The 22,133-nt window shown below is 57.6% G+C and overlaps 1 protein-coding gene across 2 annotated transcripts in view; it reads left to right on the top strand.

The window, feature by feature from the left end:
• The window catches only part of SCUBE1 (signal peptide, CUB domain and EGF like domain containing 1), a 145,986-nt gene that overhangs the window by 102,832 nt on the left and 21,021 nt on the right, over positions 1–22,133 (top strand). For both annotated transcript variants that reach the window (XM_030915691.1, XM_030915690.1), the window contains 6 exons: positions 4,804–4,920; positions 11,925–12,047; positions 14,917–15,033; positions 16,604–16,726; positions 21,261–21,380; positions 21,732–21,836. In XM_030915691.1, the coding sequence (XP_030771551.1) occupies positions 4,804–4,920; positions 11,925–12,047; positions 14,917–15,033; positions 16,604–16,726; positions 21,261–21,380; positions 21,732–21,836 (705 nt within the window). The remainder of the gene's footprint in view (positions 1–4,803; positions 4,921–11,924; positions 12,048–14,916; positions 15,034–16,603; positions 16,727–21,260; positions 21,381–21,731; positions 21,837–22,133) is intronic.

Raw genomic sequence — 22,133 nt, 5'->3', positions numbered from 1 at the left:
TATCCCAGACCTGGGGCAGCGTAAGCAGGCAGTGCCAACCCAAAGGCCAGCAGTGGCTGCAGCTGTTCCCAGGCATCCTTCTGTCCTCGCCCCTGCTTCCCTCTGTCAGAGCACTGGCAGGCTGCATGCAGGGTCCCGTAGAGCACCTGGCCTCCCCTGCAGGGCCTGGCCCAAAGCAGGAGCTCCCCAGAGAGAGACCAAAGGTCAGACCTTTTAACTTGTCTGAGATTTTCCCCCCACACTTTTGAGCCCCAGCCAGCCCTGCACCTGGCCTTCCTCCTCCTTCGCCACCCTCGTCCTACAGGGTGAGCGCTCCCCCAACCAGCTAAAGGAGGAAGCCAGGGCACCAGGGGGTGCAGACCTCACGGTGAGGATCCCATCAGAGTCCTGGTTCTCTGGCCTTGTCCGGCTTAATCACCAGCCTGGAGTGTTGCAGCCCAGGTTTCAAATACTGGCTCCTCCCAATAGCTGTGTGACCTGAACACGGCCAGCTTCTAGGGTGTGTGGCGTGTGCGGTGGCCCAGGACCCCGCCCTTAGAAGGGCCCACATTGGTTTTGTGTTCTGTCTCTGTCTTGAAATTCTTAGGAATTTTTGAGCAAGACCATTCCATTTTTATTTGGCGCTGTGTTCCGCAAATGATGTAGCTATCCCTGCCTGGACAGGCAATGTAGCTTCTCCATGCCTCTGGTGCCTGTCCGCTTTGGCGTTTCCGTGTCCCCCGTGGGGCTGTTGTGAGGCCTGCTGAGGTTCGTGGATGACAGGTGCCTTGTCCACTACGAAGGGCTGTATTGGTCCATGATCTCTCCAGGTAGAGAGAGAAAGCTTTTAGAAAGAGCTCTGTACTCTCGTCTAGAGGCTGGGGACAGAGAGACAGGAGGGCTCCCAGGATCCACAAGGAAATTCTGTCTTCAGCTCCCTGGGACGAAGCTCTTGGAGGCCGCACTGCGTCGTCCTCCTCTTCCCAGTCCCAGGCACCTGAGCCGCCCTCCACAAGTGTGTTTCAGGGTGGGGGAGATTCCTCATGGGGCCATAATGTCAGCCCTGAGAAGGGGCAGAGGCCAGGATGGAACCCAGGGGCAGAGGCCCATGGGTGAGGAGGAGGAAGGCCCAGAGCCCACCCCCAGCCTCCCCACCAGGCAGAGATGCCACTGCCGCAGCCACCGGGCCCGTCTGCCGCATGTATTTGGAGGGACCCCGTGGTAAAGGTGGCCTGGCCTGCTTTCGTACTGTGTCTGAGACAGCCGTGGCCTGATACCAGGTCGGGGTGGCCTCTGGTCCTGGGCAGCAGGATAATAGGTGAGGTTGTTTTTGAGGCTCTCAGAGATGGGGGCTGGGGCGATGCCCAGGCTGGTTGTCATGGAAGGCAGAGGCCTCCTCAGCAGCAGCACCAGAGCCTCTGCTTGGAAACTCCCAGGGACACAGTGCTCGGCCCCACCAGGCCCACCTGTCCTGTCATTGTAGACTTCAGTCCCCAGCCCCCACTTCAGCCCAAAGGACCTAGGTCAGTTTCATTGTTGCTCCCTCTACCCATCTTGCATTTATAGTGAACATCTAAAAACCTCACAACAATATGGCTGAGGTGGACACCGCAGACATGGCCATCCCTGTGCTATAGAGGAGGGATGGAGGCCCAGGCAAGAGGCCGCAGCCTGCCCCAGGCCCCAAAGCGGGAAGAGGTGAGGGCGGGCCCAAGGCCAGACTGCTTCCTCCACTGGACCCTCCCTGCCTGCACAGGGCCTGACAGAGAACGTCCTGGGGACCGCTGGCTCCCAGCGCGCTTACGTGAGCCTGACGTGGGCACGTTTCTCTGGCTGCCCAGGATGAGGCAGTGGTCTGGAGGAGGGACCATGGGAGGCAGTGACAGTCACAGGAGGACAACGGTGGCCTGGCCACAGTAAGAGCAGGGGCTAGAGCTGGGAAGTGCTGGGGAAGCAGCAGACCCAGGCCCTGGGTTCCAGGGGGATGGGAGGGGGCTTTGGCTTGGGGCAGGTAGGGGTAGCATTCCTGCAGACAGGGAGCACTGGGGGAGGAGCTGCAGACAGGGAGCACTGGGGGAGGAGCTGCCAGAGGAGGATGATGAAGAGTCTAGTGGCATGTGCTTGGTGGTAGGGCCCTGGCGCTGCCAGGTGGGTCACTGCCCACAAGGAGCCAAGGGTGCTAGACTCAGATGGAGCAGGTCCCCTCCAGCTCTGCCACTGAGGCTGCACAGCCTTGGGCTGAGTTCCTGATGCTCTGTACCAGGTCCTCTTCAGAGAAGTGGAGGGCACAGGAGCCACCAGGCTGGGAGCCTGAGAGTGGGAGGCGGAGCAGGGCCCGGCCCGTGGTGACCACATGGGAGACAGAGCAGGGCCCGGCCCATGGTGACCATGTGGCCCCTGCTGTGGATCGGGGTGGTCAGCACCCAAGAACAGGCCCTAAGGGACTAAGAGCCCCTTGTTTACATACCAGCCATAGACTGAGGCAACTCAGGAACTCAAGCTGCCTGGTCCAGAGAGCGGGTGACCTTTCAGGTTGAGCTTCCAAGTCCCATTAGGGGCTTTAGGCAAGAGAAGAGCCTCCAGGATTCTTGGAGTGTGTTTGGCCAGGTCCATTTCTCAGGGTCACTGCCCCCAGCGCCTGCACCACACCTCACCTCCCCCTCTGCAGAGACTCAGTGCCCTCAGCCTGTCTCCCCCTACCCTCTGCACCCTGCCATGTTCCCCCATCTCTCCAAGGCCTGAGCCTTAATTACCTCCACCTGGAAAACAGGCCCGTTTTCTCCCTGCCTCTCCAGAGAGGGGTTCTCCTACAGAAAAGGCTGAGAAGGCAGGAGGGGAGCCCATTGGCTTCTGGATTTGGGGGTGGGAGGCAGGAGGCGAGCCCATTGGTTCCTGGATTCGGGGGTGGGAGGCAGGAGGGGAGCCCATTGGTTCCTGGATTCGGGGGTGGGAGGCAACAGGGGAGACCATTGGCTCCTGGATTCTGGGGTGGGAGGCAGGAGTTCCCTCTCTGGTTGTCAGCCCAGGGAGGAAACTAACAAGTCAGGCGCATGTAAGCGGGTTGATTTGACCCTCACCTCCACCCTGGAAGAGAAGGCTCATCCTTATTTCCAGGTGTGAGTGCGGAGGTGCAGCCCCAAGGGGTGGCTACCTAAGTGGCTCTGTGAGTGACAACCAGGATTCATTTGCTGGCCTGCCCACCTCCACTGTCCCAGTAGATGGCCCAGAGGGCATAAGCCGGCCAAGTGCCAGTCATACCACCTGCATGAGCCTAAGGGAGGGTGACGCCTTCCCTCACGTGTCCAGGGCATCAGGGAGGCTCCTTGCAGAGGTGGGCTCTGAGTCAGGCCTTGAAGGATGAACAGGAGGGAGGCGTCCAAGCCCTGGGACCAGCACACTGCCATGGCAGGAGGTGGGAGGGCAAAAGACTGGTTCATAGAAACCACCCATGCCCAGCTGAGGTCCAGGATTTGAGGAGACACACAGAGGACGAGCCAGGAATAGTGTCAGGGTCAAGGCCACCCGCCTTCCACTGGCAGCTGCAGCTCATCCTATGGTGGTGACGGCCCAGCCATGAGCATGAGAAGGACGCCCACCACTGCAGCCCTGCAGAATCTCACATGCACACTCACACACACACACACACACACACACACACACACACACACAGGGGACTGTGCGGTTTCCCTCTCCTGCTGCACACCCCTACAAGGTGAAGTTCAAACGAAAGGCCCCATGCATTTCATTTAATTAGCACCAAGGAGTCCTGACAGCTGACAGTAGATATTCATTTATTCCCCCCAGCCTGCAGAAATGCAGACAACACAGCACAGGAACAGAGTAAACCCATACGGGAGACCCTTCAGGGAGAAGGCACACCAGGTCCAGGAGTCCAGGTGACGCCGAGGTGAAGGCAGGCAGGGGAATCCAGGTTATGAGCAATGGGCGTCCATTGCCTGTCCGCCTCCCAGCAGCAAGGAGAAGAGGGAAGCCCATGCAGCCACAGTTTCCACAAGATAAAAGCCTGCCAGATGCTCGGGAAGAAACCCAGGTGGCAGAGACCCGAGGGCCGGGCGAGGGCCGGGCGAGCCCCCGGCACCCTGGTGTGCCAGCTCTGTGAGCCCCTCCTCCAGGCCTGGGGGGATCACTCACAGCATGACAGCCTCAGTGACCTCGGTTATGTCTGAGCCACTCTAGCCCCTTTGAATTTTGCAAAAAAAAAAAAAAAAAAAGCGCTAGACAAGCTTCAAGTGGACACAAACCAGATGCCTTTGGAATATCACTCAGTGAGAACAGATGTTGGGCTGAAAGCCTCATCGAGGTGATGGATGATGTGTAGGTCCTCAGAACCTCCCCCTCGGGTCCCTGGCCGGGACCACAAGTCACTCCGTTCTGAGATCCATTTGGGGGCCCCAGTCACCTCTAAGTAACCTCCAGCCTGGAATTGGAGTCTGAGTCCAGGCAGGTGAAAATTTTAGGAATCCAGCCCTGGGCGGTTAAATATAGGCGGGCCAGTCTGGCCCCAGATAACAGTTTTGACCCTGTTGGCAGCAGCCTCTACCTAAGCACAGCCCTCTGCAGTTTACAGACTCATCCCTCATCACATGCAACCCGTCAGGAATGGTGTCATTCCCCCATCTCACAGATGGGGAGCTTGAGGCTCAGAAAGGCAGCACAGCTTCCCTAGAGCCCCACAGCCAGAGAGTATATCAGAGCCAGAGCTTGAACCCAGGTCTCCTGTCTCAGAAGATCTCTACACAGAAGGGGAAAGTCAGTGGCTTCGGCCCGAGGAGACTGAGGTCTCTTGTCTCTTTCCCTCCCCAGAGACGTGTGCAGTCAATAACGGAGGCTGCGACCGGACGTGCAAGGACACAGCCACTGGCGTGCGATGCAGCTGCCCCGTTGGATTCACGCTGCAGCCGGACGGGAAGACATGCAAAGGTCAGCATGTGGAGCGGTGTGGGCGCCCCTGCCTGTACAGGCCTGGCCGAGAGCCTCTGTGTGCTTGCACAGCCGGGCCTAAGGCTGGGCCGGATGGGGGCCTCATGTGGCTGTGGGAAACGACACGTGGCAATCATTTGCGTTGCTGTCGGAGAGGCCAGGAAGAGGGAGGGCTGGCCAGCAGCAGAGTCCCTAGCAGGGTGCGAGAAAACACAGGTTCTACGGCACATCAGCAGGCTCCTGGGCCAAAACGGCACTGATGTCCGAGAATTTGGCTGCACACTGGGTTAAACAGTTAAGCCAGCGTCTCTACCGTGGGACTCCCTAAGCCCTCAGTGATATCGTGGCTTCCCAAGGCGGATGGAATGTGGCGCGTTTCCAAACCCCTTGACCTTTGGTAGCAGTGAGTCTTGCAGAGCTGGTGGGGACAGTCTGGTGCAGGGCCATCTGGGACACGCAGGTCTACTCATGCCAGGAAAAATAAGGACAGTGTGTCACTACCAGAAGGGGCGAGGCTGGGGGGATCCCATCTGAAAAGATAAGGACTCAGGACTTCTGCTTGCCATCGGAAAATGAGGAGTCAGGAAGATCTGAGAGTGACTGTGGTTGAAGGAAGGAGGGACAGGGCTGGGCTGCCGGTGGCTTGCAGTGAGGGAAGGCAGAAGTGTATCCTCCCACTCGTCCCCTGAGTCACCCCACAAAGACTTACCCAGGACCTCCTGGGTTGAGGGGACCCTCGGGAAACAGGAAGGATGGGGAGCTGGGAGAGGAGAGCTGGCTGGGCTCTCAAGACAGGCGTTGGGGAAGGCATAGACCAGCCCTGCAGATGAGGAGATCCAGCTACCCCCAAAGGATGGACAGAGCCCCCAAGAAGCTGTGGACCTTGGGGCAGGGTGTTAGGCCTGAGTGCTGGAGCTCTGTGCTGAAGGGTGAGGGGCAGCGCTCAGTGCCCCCAGCTTCGCTCCAGACCGCCCTCCAGTTACCCCCACCCCAGCTCTGGGCAGAACCCCCACACTTGGCCAGGAAGGGAGAGCCTAGAGAGCAGGACATGGAGGGCAGAGGAACTGGAACTTCCAAAGTCCAGTCGGGGAAAATATTGAAAGTGGAGGTTAGGGTGACTTAAAATAGCTTGAGGTGGACTTTTTTTAAGCCTGTAAAAATAAATGTATTTTTGTACAGTGTATGACTTCTTCCTTGCCAACTCGCTGGGAAGAACCGAGTGATTATTGACAGAAATAACAGTGCTTCCGCCTGTTTATTTGAAAATAAAGCCCTTCTGTGGCCACCACTCAGCCTGTTAATAGCCTCAGTGCGTTCCTGGCAGGCAAGTGGGCAGGTGGGTGGCGTCTGAGTCCTCACCACATGACTCGGTGCCAGGAGTGACTGGCCGAGGAAGCCCAAGGTGTGCGCAGATCTGGGCATCTCCACAGCCCAGCGATGGCACAGCCTGCCAGTATTTGCCTTTGGAGGGCCAGAGTGGCAAGCAGAGCTTAATTCCTCGGGCAAGGCTGGGGCTGCTGGAAGGGGGTCTGGAGGCCAGGAGCCACCCTGTCTGGGCCAGATAGAGGCCTGGTACAGTGCAGGCATGTGGCCCAAGAGGGGGCTACTGGGATTGGGGCTCCCACTGCTGCCCCCTAACCATCCCTCGGTACCCCAAGGGACACTCATTTCCTTCCGCTCTGGTTCTGGCTCTGAGGGTAGCGTGGCGCTCAGGAGTGCTGTCCACAGCCCCAAGGCGACCCTCCAACCCCCGCACCACCACGTTTCCTTTCCTCTTCAAACAGTTGGGGCTCTTTCACCAGGCTGCCCCACTCGGCCCTTTGGCCAAACCTCCTCCACGGACACCCAGCCCCAGGCCTGTAGCTGCACTCAGAGCCCTTAGGGCCCTGGCTCCCACTGGCTGAGGTCAGAGATCACCTCACTTGCTCACGGAACAGGTGCGTTTTCTGGACTCCTACTGTATGCAGGTTCCAGTGAGGAAGGATGAATAAAAGAGATGCTTCCTGCCTGTAGGGATCCTCTACTGAGTGCAGAAGACAGGTTTTCATTTTTTAAATCACTGAGATATTTGAGTATTACAGACTGCTTGGTGTGGGATAGAGAAGTTCAGTATGGTAGGAGGTGGGGGAGGCCGGGGAGGGCTGAGGGCAAGAGGCATTTATCAGGCAATGGTGGGGGCAGGGAAAGCATTTTCAGCACTGTGACTATTGCCAGAGGCCTGTAGGTTCAAGGACCTGGGACTGGGAAGGATGCAAAGGAGGCGGGACCAGATGGCACAAGGCCCAGGGCTACCCTACAAGCTTGGCCAGGTCCCAGTCAGCACTGGGCAGGAGAGGCTTACGCCCAGGTTTTCATTTTGAACTGACCCTGGCCACAGTGGGGTCACAGTAGGGTCTGGAAGAGCAGCCAGACACAGCTGCTGTCACTCAGGCTCAAGATAGCAGTGCCAAGGCAGGACTGGCAGCAGACATAGAGAAGGCAGAGACCATACATGTCCATAGATGCCCACATTTCAGCACCGAGGGACTGGCTAGAACTGCCCACAGGACTACCTCAGGGAGCCTGGGAAATCAGACGGTGGCCTCCAGCCCCAGGATTGGTGTCATTGGTGTGTCCCCAGCCCTGGCTGGAGAGGCACAGGCAGGAGGATTCCCAGCAAATGGACGACCCTGGTCCCAGGGTTTGGCTCCTCGGTCAGGTGCACACCGTGATCTTGGCAGGGTCCTGGGAGGATCTCAGAGGAGGGAGTTCAAAGGCTCCATGTTTTCTGAAAGCCAAGATGTCAATGTCAAACGAGAGGAGTGGCTGGAGAACAGAGGTCACAGCGGGCTTGGACAGCCCAGGGCTGCAAACCCTGGGCGGGCGGGGGTCACGTGGGCAGGTGGAGGCAGGGGCGGGAAAGTTGGGAGGTTTTGTCTAAATGGGGATGAGTGGGGCCTGGAAGATGTGCCTAAGCCCTCGTCTCAAGGGCTCCCTGCTGGGTGCCTTGCCCATTTGGTGTTGGGAGGTGGTTATCTTGCTAATCGGTCCCTCCAAGAGGAAGGGGGTCCTGGGCCTCAAGAATAAGGATGCAGGACTGCAGCTTGCCATTGGCAAGTGAAGAGTTAGGAGGATGGGAAAGTGACTATAGCTGAAGGAAACAGGGAAGGGCTGAGCTGCCGGTGGCTGGCAGTGAGAGAAGGCAGACGTGTATCTTCCCTTCCTCAGCGGAAGCCTGCATTTTCCCCAGGGACACCAGCCCCTCTTCCGAGCATCTCCAGAACAATCTGGGAGAACCCCCCACCTACTGCCTGTTTCCTCTCCTCCCTCCACAGTGCTCTGGGACAGGCAGGCCACAGCTAGGGCTGTTACCCGAGTGGGAACAATGGTGCCCTCGAGTGCCCGCCACCTGGCCAGCCCCGCCCAGCAGCTGGCCCTCCCTGCTGGGCACTCCAGGATGATGCCAGCCCATGACCCCATGCCCTCCCTCTGCTCCCACCCAAAAGCCCTCCCTTACGTGGTCCCCCATGTGAGATGGGCAGGAGGGAGCCAGAACCAGTGTCCTGTGCGTCCCTATAGCTCACCCCATCGCCCTGCCCCCATGCACACGCACTCGAGCTCCAACTCTAGGTGATGCACCCAAATAGTCCACTCAATGACCCGAGACCCCACCCTTCCCTCAGCCCTCAGGCCCGATCCATTGTCTGGAATCACCGTGACCCATTCATTCATTCAGTGAGTGTTCCTGGACACTCACGCTGGGCCCTGGGGTGCGAGATAGCAACAGACACCCCCAAGTCTGTGTCCCAAGGCCCTCTCATGCCCCCAAAGGCAGGTCCCATGAAGAGGAAGTTACTGGCTCTGGAAAGAACACGGGAAAGGCTTTCTGGAAGGGCCGTTTTTCCCAGGATTGGGGTCAGCAGGTGAGAGTGGGGGCTGCGGCTGTACTAGGTGCGGTCGCTGGAGTCCAGGCTGCCAGGGCAGGAGCCAAGCAGGCTGGAGAGAGGAGGCAAGGCAGCCTGGCCGGGCTGGAAGGGAAGCACTGGGAGCCTCTGCAGAGGGAGGGCCCACATCCTAGCAGACCGGGAGCCTCAGAATGCTGGCCAGCAGGCAGGGACTCAGCCAGATTTGTGTGTGGAAGGTGGTGCTGGCTGCCTGGTGGAGGGCAGTAGGGTGGGAACCCAGGGAGGAGTGGAAGGGAAGAGAGGGGCAGAAGCTGCACCCCAGGGGCCATGAGCCCAGCAGCCCCTTCACTATACCCTGAGGTAGTGTGAGGAGGGGGCTTGCCTCCATCCTGACCCTCAGGCAGCCAGCTACACCAGCCTGGGCCTCAGGCAAACATGCCTCCCTCTGCCTGTCTGGTTGCTATGACAGCCCCTTAGCAGACAGGCCCAGATGGGGCAGGGGATGGGGCTGGGGGTTCTGGAGGGCCTGAGGCTCCACTGAAGAGGCAGGAGTGGTGAGAATGGTCATGTGCTGCCCCTGTCTGCTTAGCAGCCTTAGCTCATTTCAGTTTGCTAAGGATGCTGGGAGAGGGGATGCGAGGAGAGGCACCATTTAGCAGCCCAGTTTGCAGATGGGACTCTAAGGCTCAGAGAGGAGCCTTTCCCTGCCTAACATCACACAGCCAACTGAGGCAGAGCCAAGATGGGCCTCTGTTCTTCTACCTGGGCCTTGTATCTAGAAATTCCCCATCCGCCTCGAATCCCGGGGTTGGAGGGGAAGGAATGATCGAGATTCCTAAACCTCTGCCCTGGAGCAGCACCGCCGGGCTTCATATCTCTTTCTGTGGTGGCTACAGGGCCAGCGTGATGTGCTGCAGGAGGCCCGTCTTTGGGTTTGGACGGTGCTGGCTGAGACACGGCTCCTGCGTGCAGTGCTGTGGCCTCCTCTGTGAAATGGGAGCCCTGCTGTCTGGGTTGTTTTGAAGGTCACGTGAGATGATACCAGGAAGTACATGCTATGTCCCTCCCCGAGGCTCCCGGAGAGCCACGTGGGCATCTCGACCCCGCACGCCTCTAATATTCCTGACCCGAGATTTGGCCTCTAATATCCTGGTTTTGTCATCGTTGGGGGACATTCCCTGGGAACACGGCTTTAGGACTTTGGGCAGGTCTCAAGTCCAGCCTGTTTGGTTTGAGGAAAGAAAAGTGAGAACGACACAGGCCAGCCTGAGGCCGGAATAGCAGTGCCAGGAACAAGTTGCCTCTGCGGGGCTCAGTGCCATCTGTAAAGTGGGGGCAGGCTTACCTTCCGCACAAGGCGGTGCCAGTGACACTGGACGGGCCCTCAGGCACCTGACCCAGCAACTACGCCCAGGATGGGCTCTGCAGGTGCTGGAATCTGCGTCTGGCAGGTCTGCTGAGATGTGGCCGGTGACCAACAGGCGCTGCTCTTCCCATTGTCCTCTCTGGAAGGGCCTCGTCCACTGCCTCCTGTTTGCTTCTCCAAGTCAGGGTGAGGCCACCGTCCCGAAAGCCAGCACTGATTATTATTATTATTATTATTTTTTGAGATGGAGTTTCACTCTTGTTGCCCAGGTTGGAGTGCAATGGCACGATCTCGGCTCACTGCAACCTCTGCCTCCTGGGTTCAAGCGATTCTCCTGCCTCAGCTTCCAGGTAGCTGGGACTACAGGCATGTGCCACCACACACGGCTAATTTTGTATTTTTAGTAGAGACAGGGTTTCTGCATGTTGGCCAGGCTGCTCTCGAACTCCCGACCTCAGGCGATCCGCCTGCCTCGGCCTCCTAGAGTGCTGGGATTACAGGCATGAGCCACCGTGCCTGGCCAGCACTGATTATTTTTTTAAGCCACCCTGTAGTGTAGAAGTAAAACCTCTTATTTTTGTTACTCATTGCTGGAGAGAGTCTGGAGGGGTGGCCAGCATGGGGAACTGGAGAGAGTCTGGAGGGGTGGCCAGCATGGGGAACTGGAGGTCAGGACCCAAGAGGAATTTGGGAGTAGCTAAGACTGTGTCTCTTGGAGAAGAGGCCCCTTGGGGACAGGGACCTCTGATGAAACAGAATGCCAGGCTGGCCCAGGGCCTAAGGACAAAGCCCAGATGGGCCCGGCAAGGGAGCAGGAGCATGGGGGCTCACAGGAGTCAGGGCTGTGCTCAGGGTGAGGAAGACATCTGTGAGGCATCGGCCAGCAGGCCATGCTGGGAGGGAGAAAGCTCCCTGTCCCTGGAGGTATGCAAGCAGAGACTGACTGGCAGAGTTGCTCAGGATGTCGTCATTTATTACACGGGATTGGGCCAGGCAACCTTCGGAGCATGCTACACCTCATTCACTGCTAAGCGAAGAAGCAGCTCAAACAGGCGAGGAGTCAGGCTGGGAAAGTGGGGAGCGTCAGGCCCACTGCATAGCCCAGCTCCCCACTTACCTTCTGAAGGCTCTTGAACCAGGTGCTTTCCCTCTCTAAGCCTCAGTGTACTCCTCCAACAGAGGCAAAAATGCCTACTTTTTGAAAAAAGTTTCTTGAGCGCTGACCAAGCACCGGCACTGTGGAAATGTTTTCTAGTCCTCGTGACGTCCTTCAAAGTGGGTGCACTTCCTGTCTTCACTCTGCAGACAGGAGGCCAAGGCTCAGGAGTCCAGGAGCTTGCTGAGGTCACCAGAAGTGGTGCTTGCCTGCTCCAGCCTCCCTGCTGGCCAGGCGGCCTCCCAGAACCTGCAGATGAGAGGACATGGGAGAGTCGCCGTCCCTGCTTTCTTGCCGGGCACAGCAGCCATCATTTCCTCTCTACTCGATGTCACACATCCCAGGCTTGCCAAGTCTCAGGGGAAGTGGTGAAGCTTGGGGAACTGGCCCTTTGCAGTACAACCCAGCCCCTGCCCTGACCCCTGTGAGACAGGGTCTCCACCCCTCTGCCCAGATGGGGAGCCAGCAGCCAGCCTGGGAAGTGTGTACCAGGCAAGTCAGAGCAGTATCATCCCCGCCCCTAGTCTGTCGTCCCTCCGCTGGTCACGCAAGCTGATTCTCCTGGCTCTCACTCCTCCATCCCCCTTGGCTCCCACAGACATCAACGAGTGCCTGGTCAACAACGGAGGCTGCGACCACTTCTGCCGCAACACCGTGGGCAGCTTCGAGTGCGGCTGCCGGAAGGGCTACAAGCTGCTCACCGATGAGCGCACCTGCCAGGGTGAGCTTCTGCCATACCCCAGGTGGCCCTCGGGCCCAGCGAGGTCGTGCCTCTTCCCCTCCTGGGCTGACATGGGCTCCTAGGAGGGGAGGGGAGTGCGAATGGGGCTGGGCCCGAGGGAAGGGAGTCCTTTATGACTCTAGGGGACATCCAGTCCAATCTGTTCCTTTTATTGATGGGAAACTGAGGCCCGGGAGGGCTTCAGCACATGTCCCAGGTGGCAGAGGGAGCCGGTGGCCGAGCTCATCAGCTCACCCAGCGCCTCCCTCCCCATATGGCCCACGGGCCTCCCAGCATCGAACTCCTCTGGCTTCGGAGGTGGGATGCTGCCATCTGTTGGAAAGCATTGCACATTGCAGGCAGGCATTCTCAAACAATCCTCACCTGCTGGGAACAAGGATAATGAGAAGGAGGAGTCTGGACAGAAGCCAAGAATCCCGGCCCAGGAGGAGTCTAGTGGGATCCAGGATGCAGCGAGAGCCCAGAGGCTGGCAGTGCAGAGCGGGGTCAGGGAAGGCTACAGGGGAGGGTCCGTTGGTGAAATGCTTGAGGGGTGAGTAGGGATTTTCCAGGAGGAGCCAGGGAGGTAAACCCACACAGGAGATGGCACTGCCGGCCTGAGGAGGTTTAGGGGACCACAAGGAACTTGGTGGGGCCGGATGAGGCCATGAGGAAGGAGACAGGTGCCCTGCAGACCCCACACTGGGAGAAAGTGCAGGGGGTGGGGCACCCCATGTGGCAGGGCAGGGGCTCTCTTTCCCTGACGATTATCCAGCTGTGGTCTGGTTATTTTGTGCCTGTGGGGTACCAGCAGTTGCGGGCAGCATGTGGCCTTGTCTGGGTACTGGGCTGTGCTTCTGCCTGTCAGTGCAGCTCAGGGGCTGGCACAGGGCAGGGTGAGGCCCTGAGAAGTGAGGGCTGTGCTCCCGCAAAGTCCCTGAGGAATGTAAAAGCAGGAGGCTGGCTGGAGTGGCGCCAGGGCTGGCCGTCCTCAGAATCACATGTGCCCCGGGCCAGCCACTCCCTTCGCCAGGCTCAGCCTCTTCGTCCCTGGACGGACATCCTGGCCCTGTCCTCCTCAGGGCCTGAGGTCTGGTCAGGAGCACAGCGTCTGTCCAGGCCCTATCAGGGTTCCTCTGACTTCGACTTTGTTTCTCTATTGGCCTTGCCAAGTTCTGCAGTGGGCTGAAGAGAGCCCTTGACCTTGCATCCCAGTTGCCCCCTGAAAGAGGCAGGCGGCTGTCGAGGAGGAGGTGAGATCGCTTGTGAGGCCCTGTCCTCACCCGCCCCACCCTCACCTGTATCTTTTTCCACGCCCTTCCAGGCTCATCTCTCTGAGGCCTTGGGGCTCTGGGCTCCACAGGTCTAGCAGGGAAGGGTCCATGCTCCTTTGCTTGGCACTCAGGGGACCCCAGACACCCCCGCAGTCCCCCTCGGGCTCCACACAAGTGGACCTGCCAGGGTGGCTCCTAGGAGGCTCCTAGGAGGGGAGGGGAGTTCAGATGGGGCTAGGCCCAAGGGAACAGGTGCATCTCCTGGGCACCGCATGCTCCTACCTCCTAGCAGCTGCCTGAATCACCCTTCCTCCACACTCATTCCCTCATTCCAGCCTGGTCCTATCCTTCAGATTTTATCCCGGGTGCCACAAGCACCAGGAGGTCCCAGATCCTCCCTGGGAGAGAGCACACTCGCCTTTGAGCACCCATGCACAATTTCTTCCTTGTGTTAGTGTTTTTATAAATATGCATATATTACAAATATTTGTGAAATTATATGAGCTAATGTTTTCAAAGAATGAACTCTTTTTTTTTTTTTTTTTTTTTGAGACAGAGTCTCGCTCTTTCGCCCGGGCTAGAGTGCAGTGGCCGGATTTCAGCTCACTGCAAGCTCCGCTTCCCAGGTTTATGCCATTCTCCTGCCTCAGCCTCCGGAGTAGCTGGGACTACAGGCGCCCGCCACCTCGCCCGGCTAGTTTTTTTGTATTTTTAGTAGAGACGGGATTTCACCATGTTAGCCAGGATGGTCTCGATCTCCTGACCTCATGATCCGCCCATCTCGGCCTCCCAAAGTGCTGGGATTATAGGCTTGAGCCACCGCGCCCGGCCAAGAATGAACTCTTAACTGTTATGCCCAAGGAGGGGCAGGTTGGTGACTGTTTTGCCTTCAGGGGTCCACATCAACTGTCCTATAACAGCCATTTTCTTCAGAATTTATGGCCAGGACAGACTTGTCTCCAATGAACGTGGTGGCTCATTTTTTCCTTTCCAGGAACAAACACCCCATGACCTTCCCTCTTTCCCTTTTTACCTTGGCTGCCAGGAAGCTCATCATCACCTTTCGTATTCTATCAGAGCTGCCTTTTTAATCTTTATGGGTGGTATATTTCCTCTTCTCTTTTTATTTGTATGGTTTTCCTTATTTTCTCAAGAAACATCATGGGGTGATGGAGAAAGATGCTTTGGTCAGCATCCAAGAGGCCTAGGTTTATGTCCCAAGTCAGCTGCCTCCGCAGGGCCCTGGGGCCAGCCGCAGTCTGTTTCCTGCAGACGTGGGTTCAATGCCTCTCTACCACTCCTAATCAAAGTTGACTGTGAGATTGTAAAATGGCAGAGATTCATAATAATCCCCTCCATTCACAATGTTTCTGCCCTGCTCATCTCCAGAAAAGATGTGAGGTGGCTCCCAACCCAGAAACAGAAGGCTAATGGAAACAATGGAAAGTCGAGCAGCAAGAAGGAGTCTCCCATTTGCGCCTCGGCCCAGGGACTGTGTCCACAGATGTGCCTTGAGTGACTGAGAGTGACAGGCCGTGTCTACCTACCACTCCCTCAAACTCCTCCCCCAACTTTGTCTCCCTGTGGCCATGCAGACATCGACGAGTGCTCCTTCGAGCGGACCTGTGACCACATCTGCATCAACTCCCCGGGCAGCTTCCAGTGCCTGTGTCACCGCGGCTACATCCTCTATGGGACAACTCACTGCGGAGGTCTGCAGCCTGCCCGCCAGGGCCACCTTCCCCCCGAGGCACGCGCCTGGCCACACGGCCATCTACACTGCACCCCGCATCCCAACCCTGCCCTCAACCCTGGGGGGCCCGAGGCCTCAGCAAGGACAGGGACTGCTGGGCAGAGGGGCTCAGCCAAGGGCAAGTGGGGCAGGGCTGGGGAGACAAGGCGTAGCAGGAAATGGTTAGAGGTGGGTAGCAGGTCTCTGTCAGTGCCAGGGCTTGGCCAGATGGGCATGGGGCTGGAAACCACATTTACTAGAGAACCCAGGCCAGGAGTGGAGGCAGCCAAGACATGGACATTCCAGACAGCTCGTTCCAGGGAGGCTCACAGCAGAGAGGGGCAGGGTAGAGGCGCAGTTCGGGATCCTCAAGGGGAAGTGTTTGGCTGGGGGGTAGGGGAGGCACTCCAGAGGCTTCCGTGTGAGAAAGCAGTGGACAGAAGGACCAAGAAGCAGCCACAGGGCTGGGCCCCACAGGAGGAGGGAGCTCAGAGGAAGATGCAGATAGGGGGCGCTACCCCACCATGCAGGCTTCGTGAGCCCACAGGGGAGTTGGGGGTGTATTCCCAGTCAGAGGAGAAGCCTGTGGAAGGTTTAAGCAGGGGTGCAATATGGTCAAGTTCATGGAACTGGATGCCCCAGTGGCCACATGGAAAGGAGAGCGGAATCCAGGGTACCACTGGGAAGACAGCTGCAGGCATGGGAGCACGCGCTGCTGGAGCTAGAGCAGGGTGGGCAGGGACGGAACAAAGAGGAAGGTTCTAGATGTATTTAGGAGCCAGAGCCAGGCTGCTGGGACTTGGTGTTATATGGGCGTGGTGGGTGAAGATTGGGAAGCCAAGGATGGTCCCCCTGTCTCTTCCTTTTCTGTGACCTGGGAGTAGCCACACTCACGATGCCAGGCCACTTGAAGATCAGAGAGGGTCAGGCAACAATGTGATCAGGACACAGCTGGTGCTTGGGCTTCTGGAGGTGGGCTACAGATTCTTCTGGAAAGACTCTCGAAAACCTGGGCACCCCTTCCCTGGGCCTGCCGAGTGCAGGCAGCTCAAGAACTAGCAGAATATGGAGCCCAGCCCCTTCCCCCAGCTCCAGCAGATGCTTTTGGTCAGAGGAGGTGAGCTCTTTCACCCTGGTGTCTGTTGTACCGCAGGGGACCTGGGGCTAGAATAGGGCTTGTCCAGAGTCCCACGGTAAAATCAGTTTCACAGTCCCTGGAGCAGTGCATATTCCCTGCGCCACAAAACCTGGTTGGGTTGGAACTTTAATCGCGTGCCACCTCCTCTGCCCCCCAGCCTGGGGTGCAGCTGCCTGAGTTCAGAAAACAACTGAGATTCCTAGGGAAAGCGACGTTGGGGTCTGTGAGGAGCCTTATAAACCCCCGCATGTGTGTGTGCGTGTGGCGTGTGCACTGCTCCTCTGCATTCCGTGACGCTGTCTGACTCTGTGGGGTCAGGAGATTCTCGGCCCTCTTGCCCCGGGTAGTCCCCTCCCCTGCCAGCCGCCAGCCGCCAGCCTCCCCTCTGCCCTAACGCCCGCTGTGCTTCCAGATGTGGATGAGTGCAGCATGAACAACGGGAGCTGTGACCAGGGCTGCGTCAACACGAAGGGCAGCTACGAGTGTGTCTGTCCCCCAGGGAGGCGGCTCCACTGGAACCGGAAGGACTGCATGGGTAGGTGGCCACCCTGTGCTGGCTCCTCCCCTGTACCCGGGCTTAGATGGGAGGGGCAGTGGCTTTTCTGAGGTAGGGCTGAGCAGCGCAGCCCCTCCCTTTCCTCTAGGCCTTGCATTCCCGGGCAGAGGTTACTCTGCTGCTGGGGTATGGCTGATGGGAATGAGGACTTGCAGAGAAGGAGGGGGTCCCAGGCAGAGCATGCCGGTGTCAGCCAGAGGCACAGCAACAGGGACCTGCGGTGGGGAGGAGGGCACAGAGGAGATCTGGGGGTCCGTGTGCAGCCCCAGCCGTGGGACACAGGGGCCCTGCTGATGTCTCCGCAGGGCTAGAAGCTTAGAGGGAGTGGGTGGGTGTGGAGGCCTCTCCTCTGGCAGCTTCCCCTTGTCCTGCTGAGGAAGCTGAGGGGGAGGAAGAGGGTCACTCGGGGTGCAGCAGCCTCAGTGGGGCACAGTTGCAGGGGATGTGGCAGTGCCACCCGGAAAGCCCATGGTCCCTGCACCCTCTGCGGACGTGCTCGCAGCACTGGGTGCCCCTAGGCTGAGTTCTGGAGGGGCCCCTGCGTTCCCTGTACACAGGCCCTGTCTGGGTGCTGGGGCTGTGGGCCTGCCTTCCTGGAACCTCACACCAGGTCCTTGCCCGGCCACGCTCTTAACATCCCCAGGGCAGCCTAAGTGAGCCTTTTAAATTTAAGTTACAACATCCCTCTGGGCTCTGAACTGCCCACCACCCCACCTCCCCGCCACCGCAACACACCCTCTACCCCTTCCACCACCACCACCCAACCCCGTAACTCCTTTGACTCTGAATCAAAGCCACAGTGCTTGGAATGGCCTGAAGGCCAGCTGATGGGATTGCCCGCTGCTGTCTCCCTCGCTTGCTTCAGGCCAGCCTCACTGACTTCACAGGGCCTCCACCAGCCCTCGGCCCAAGGCTATGCACTTCTCTTGGCCTGAGGGGCTGTCTCCCAGCACTCCTCACCCCTCCCTTGCTGTGACGGTCTGTGGGTGAGGCCTGCCCCGTCACCCACCCAGAGCCGCAGCCTCGGCCAGTTCCGCACCCATCTGGGCCCCCTTTGCTTCAAGCTTTCTTTCGTTCCCATCACACTCCCAGCCACCAGAAGTGATGTGCACTTTACAGGTTCGTGTTGGTTTATGTCTGTCTGTCTGTCCGTCTCTCTGTCCTCACTAGAATGGAAGCTTTACACAGTTAAACAGGTCTTCTTGACCTGTCCCATTCACTGCTGGAGCCCCAGCTCCTGGAACAGACCCTGACAATCATAGACACGAGTCAGTATTTGTCGGATGAATGAACGCGCTGGCGAATACAGACCATCATTTAATATCTGAAATCAGAAGGCTGAGTTTCTCATGTACTTACGGAAGGAACTGCTGTGCAGTTCAGGCAAAGTCTCACTGAACAAAGTCAAGTGCTGCTCTTCTGTTGAGTTTCGGGAAAGAGCTTGTTTGGGGTTGTGCTGGTTGGTGGCAGACGCAGCATTAGGGGATATCCATCTTAGGAGCATAGGAAGGATATGGTACCTTCAGACTCTTTGCAGGAAAGCGTTGTTCATTGAGGATGTTACGGGGTCATTGCTCCGTGGTGAGCAGGTTTACGCAAACCTGCCTCCAAGGGCCGAGGAAACTGAGTGGCGGAAGAAAGAGGCTGACACATTTAGTTTCTCAGAAGGAAATGTTTGGCCGGGCGCAGTCACTCACGCCTGTAATCCCAGCACTTCGAGAGGCTGAGGTGGGCACATTACCAGATCACCTAATTTTTGTCTTTTTAGTAGAGAGGAGGTTTCACCATGTTGGTCAGGCTGGTCTCGAACTCCTGACCTTGTGATCCACCCGCCTCAGCTTCCCAAAGTGCTGGGATTGCAGGTGTGAACCACCGCACTCGGCCGCTTCTACTGCTCTTTACCGTCTGCTGCTTTTGAACTTTTTCTTCCATCCAAGATCCTAACAGTTAGGTGAACTCATTGTGATACAGATCTGATCACCCAGGACAATAGCTATCCAGCGATATCCTGAATTCTTAAGCAAATGTTCGTCTGTCTCCTGGAGTTTAGGAAAATTTCCTTCAGCATTCGGCATAGCTCTAGCCTGGCTTTACATCTAGCATTAGAGATCTGATTTCTGGCTCAGCAACTTTAATGGAATATTGTGCAATAGGATTTTTCCTTTCCTGGGATAAACCCTGAGGGAGGAGGTACTTGTGTAGGAGGTGAGGGGCAGGAGCAGAGAGGGTAGGATGCGATGAGTGGCTGGTGAAGATGGAGCTGGGCGGAGAGAGCGGCAAGTGGATTTCAGAAGGTTTGGGCGGGAGGAAACTGAGGCCAAGATATACCAGTGGCAGAAGGTATTAAATGATGGCATTTTGTCTCCTAACATTTTAGAGCTCCTCTTAAATATATTAATGTATTAGTTTTGATGTGTCAGAAGTTCCCACAATGACCAATGTTATTCTAAGTTGGTGGTGGTTGTCGCTGTTTGGGTTTTGTGGTGAGTAGGGGGCAGTATGCCATTTACCAAGAGAAACACAAGTTAGGATAATAGTCTAAATTCATAAGGCTGCAGGAGTTCAGCCAGGGAAGTTGCAGCCTTGGCATAACCAGCCCATGATCATCACTTTCATCAGTCAAAAGTGTGCGTTTAGAATGACGTTCCCGGTTCCCCCTAACATACACAGGCTGGAAAGGGCCGTGCAGTCAGTGATCTGACAGCTGTGACCCCAGAATATGGAGAAAACAAAGGCGCCTCCTTTCATGTGTTGGCAGAACAAGAGTGCCCTTAGGAAGATTTTAGAAGAGACCCAAGGAAAACTCTGCCTAGTCGCCTACGGGAATTGGCCCCTAGTATCATAGACCTCTGTCTGTTGATCCTGGGAGCCAGCTTGGATTGAGTTGGAAGTATACAGGGTCTGTGTTGCCATCTGCTCCCCAAGGAGCACCCTGTTGTCTATCCAGCAGATACAAGACAAGTCAGAGCACAACAAAACTCATGAGATAAACCTTTATCTAATAGTCAAGCAAAAGCAAAGTGCCCAGCAGCAGAACACACAGGTAAATGTGCGTCTCTGAACACAAGGTATTGCTCTGCAGCCAGAGGCCCACTTGCTAACAAAGCAGTCAGCGCAAGAGAGCAGCAAAGCAAGTGAGAGCTCAGAGTGTTGCCGCACTGTGCCCTCCCAGAAAGCAATCAGCAGGACAGACAAAATGTGGGCCCCAGGGGCTTGACCAAGGACACCTGTGGCCCACGACTCCCAAAGGACACTGGGAAGCAGGGGTTTCTAAAACAATCTTGGAGGAACCTCCAGAATTACCCAAGGATGAGATCAGCCACCGCTCAGTATCTGAAACCAGAAAGCTGAGCTGTCACTTAAGAAAGGGGGAACTGGCCAGGCGCGGTGGCTCGAGCCTGTAATCCCAGTACTTTGGGAGGCCAAGACGGGCGGATCACGAGATCAGGAGATCGAGACCATCCTGGCTAACACGGTGAAACCCCGTCTCTACTAAAAAAATACAAAAAAACTAGCCGGGCGAGGTGGCGGGTGCCTGTAGTCCCAGCTACTCGGGAGGCTGAGGCAGGAGAATGGTGTGAACCCGGGAGGCGGAGCTTGCAGTGAGCTGAGATCCAGCCACTGCACTCCAGCCCGGGAGACAGAGCGAGACTCCGTCTCAAAAAAAAAAAAAAGAAAAAAGAAAGAAAGGGGGAACTGTGTTGGTCAGGCAGGCTCAGGGAGCAAGGCAAACTGTCGGTCTTCCCTGGGGATTTGGAGCAAGCTTATTCCAGGCAGGTTGGGATCAGGGTGATGGGAGTCTAAAAGCATGCCCTGTGTGGGTTACAGAAGGGAGGTGACTTGCCTGAGCCTGGAAGCCTGGTTACCCTGGAGCGACCCCACACTGATGACTGAGCAGAGTGTGAGGCTGTCACTCATGAGCTGGCTTTCAGAGGTGCGCCACGTAAGCCGGCTGTTACCGACCCAGTAGCTGTCTGTAAAATCAGTTCTGGTATTTACCATGGCTGTAGAACCGTCAGTCTTTTCCTCGGAGTCCAGGGGAATTTTTCATCCTCTAAAGATAAGTCAGCATGTGAGAGGTTCTGGAGGCTGTTTCGGACATCTCCAGACACCTGATGGCTGTATCAGGGGCTGCCCCAAAGAGGTGCTTCTGAACAGTCCCTCCCATGGCCCCTCCCAGGAAGCCCATGTTCATTTACCGCCGGGGGAACAGACGCCTGCCCTGGAGAACTCCGCCCTGCCCTCAGGGAGTTCCTGGTCTGGGGATGGGGACAGGAACCTTCTCACCACCAGGACTGGAGCCTGAGCGGGAGGAGGGACTGAGCCAGCTGTCTGGGCCCAGCATCCCCACACGACCAAGGGACCTGTGATCTCCAGGCACCTTCCCACCAAGCCAGCCCAGCCATGGAAGAGGGCAGTGGGGGGAGTCCCCATTAGGCCATGCCCAGGACCCTCCCGGCTCCAGGAAGCCTCCGCCCTGGCCTCTCTCAGCCCTCTCTATCTCCCTTCACAGAGACAGGCAAGTGTATTTCTCGCGCCAAGACCTCCCCCCGGGCCCAGCTGTCCTGCAGCAAGGTGGGCGGTGTGGAGAGCTGCTTTCTTTCCTGCCCGGCCCACACGCTCTTTGTGCCAGGTAACCCGGCTGTCCCTGAGATGGGGTGCTGTGGCAGGGGCTTCTTCTTCCCTGGGGTCCCACCATTGCTCCCAGCTGTCCTCCAGGAAAGAGCTCAAACTAGGAATGAGAGTCTCTGATAACTGAGTGACCCTAAGGCAGCTGTCTGGTTTTCTGTGGGCCTCACTGTCCTCAGTAAACCCAGTGGGCTCCTTCCTCCTGGCCACTTACCTGTGGTTGTGTAGCAGAAACTGGCGGAAGAATCTGTCCTGATCTTCGTCTCACTCCACAATCCCTCGGAGGCCCCAAGAATCTGAGGGCCGTGGGAGGGAGGCGCACCCAGGCCCACCTCACCCACTGGCTTCTCTGCAGACTCGGAAAATAGCTACGTCCTGAGCTGCGGAGTTCCAGGGCCGCAGGGCAAGGCGCTGCAGAAACGCAACGGCACCAGCTCTGGCCTCGGGCCCAGCTGCTCAGGTAACCCCTTGGCCTGTCCATGCTGCATGCCACTGGGTGACCTTGACTTTGCATCCAGCATCATGCTGGCAGGGGAGGAAGGGGCACCGCCCAGGGAAGACCTTCCTGCTCTCGGCCCTGCCCCGTGTGGCCTGGGGCACTGGTGATGAGCCAGGCCCAGGACCTAGAAGCCAGCGTGCTGCAGGCCGAGTTCCAGCCCAGGGTCAGGGGACCAGGGGAGGGCCCTTCCGGCTCTGAGGTCACAGCCAGAGTGGTTCAGGGACCCTAGCGTGCTGTGAGTGCACAGATCTCAGACTG

Source organism: Rhinopithecus roxellana, chromosome 13 (assembly GCF_007565055.1).
Source record: "Rhinopithecus roxellana isolate Shanxi Qingling chromosome 13, ASM756505v1, whole genome shotgun sequence".
Taxonomy (NCBI): Eukaryota; Metazoa; Chordata; class Mammalia; order Primates; family Cercopithecidae; genus Rhinopithecus; species Rhinopithecus roxellana.
Note: the sequence above shows the minus strand (reverse complement) of the source record. Positions and strands in the feature narration are given on the sequence as shown.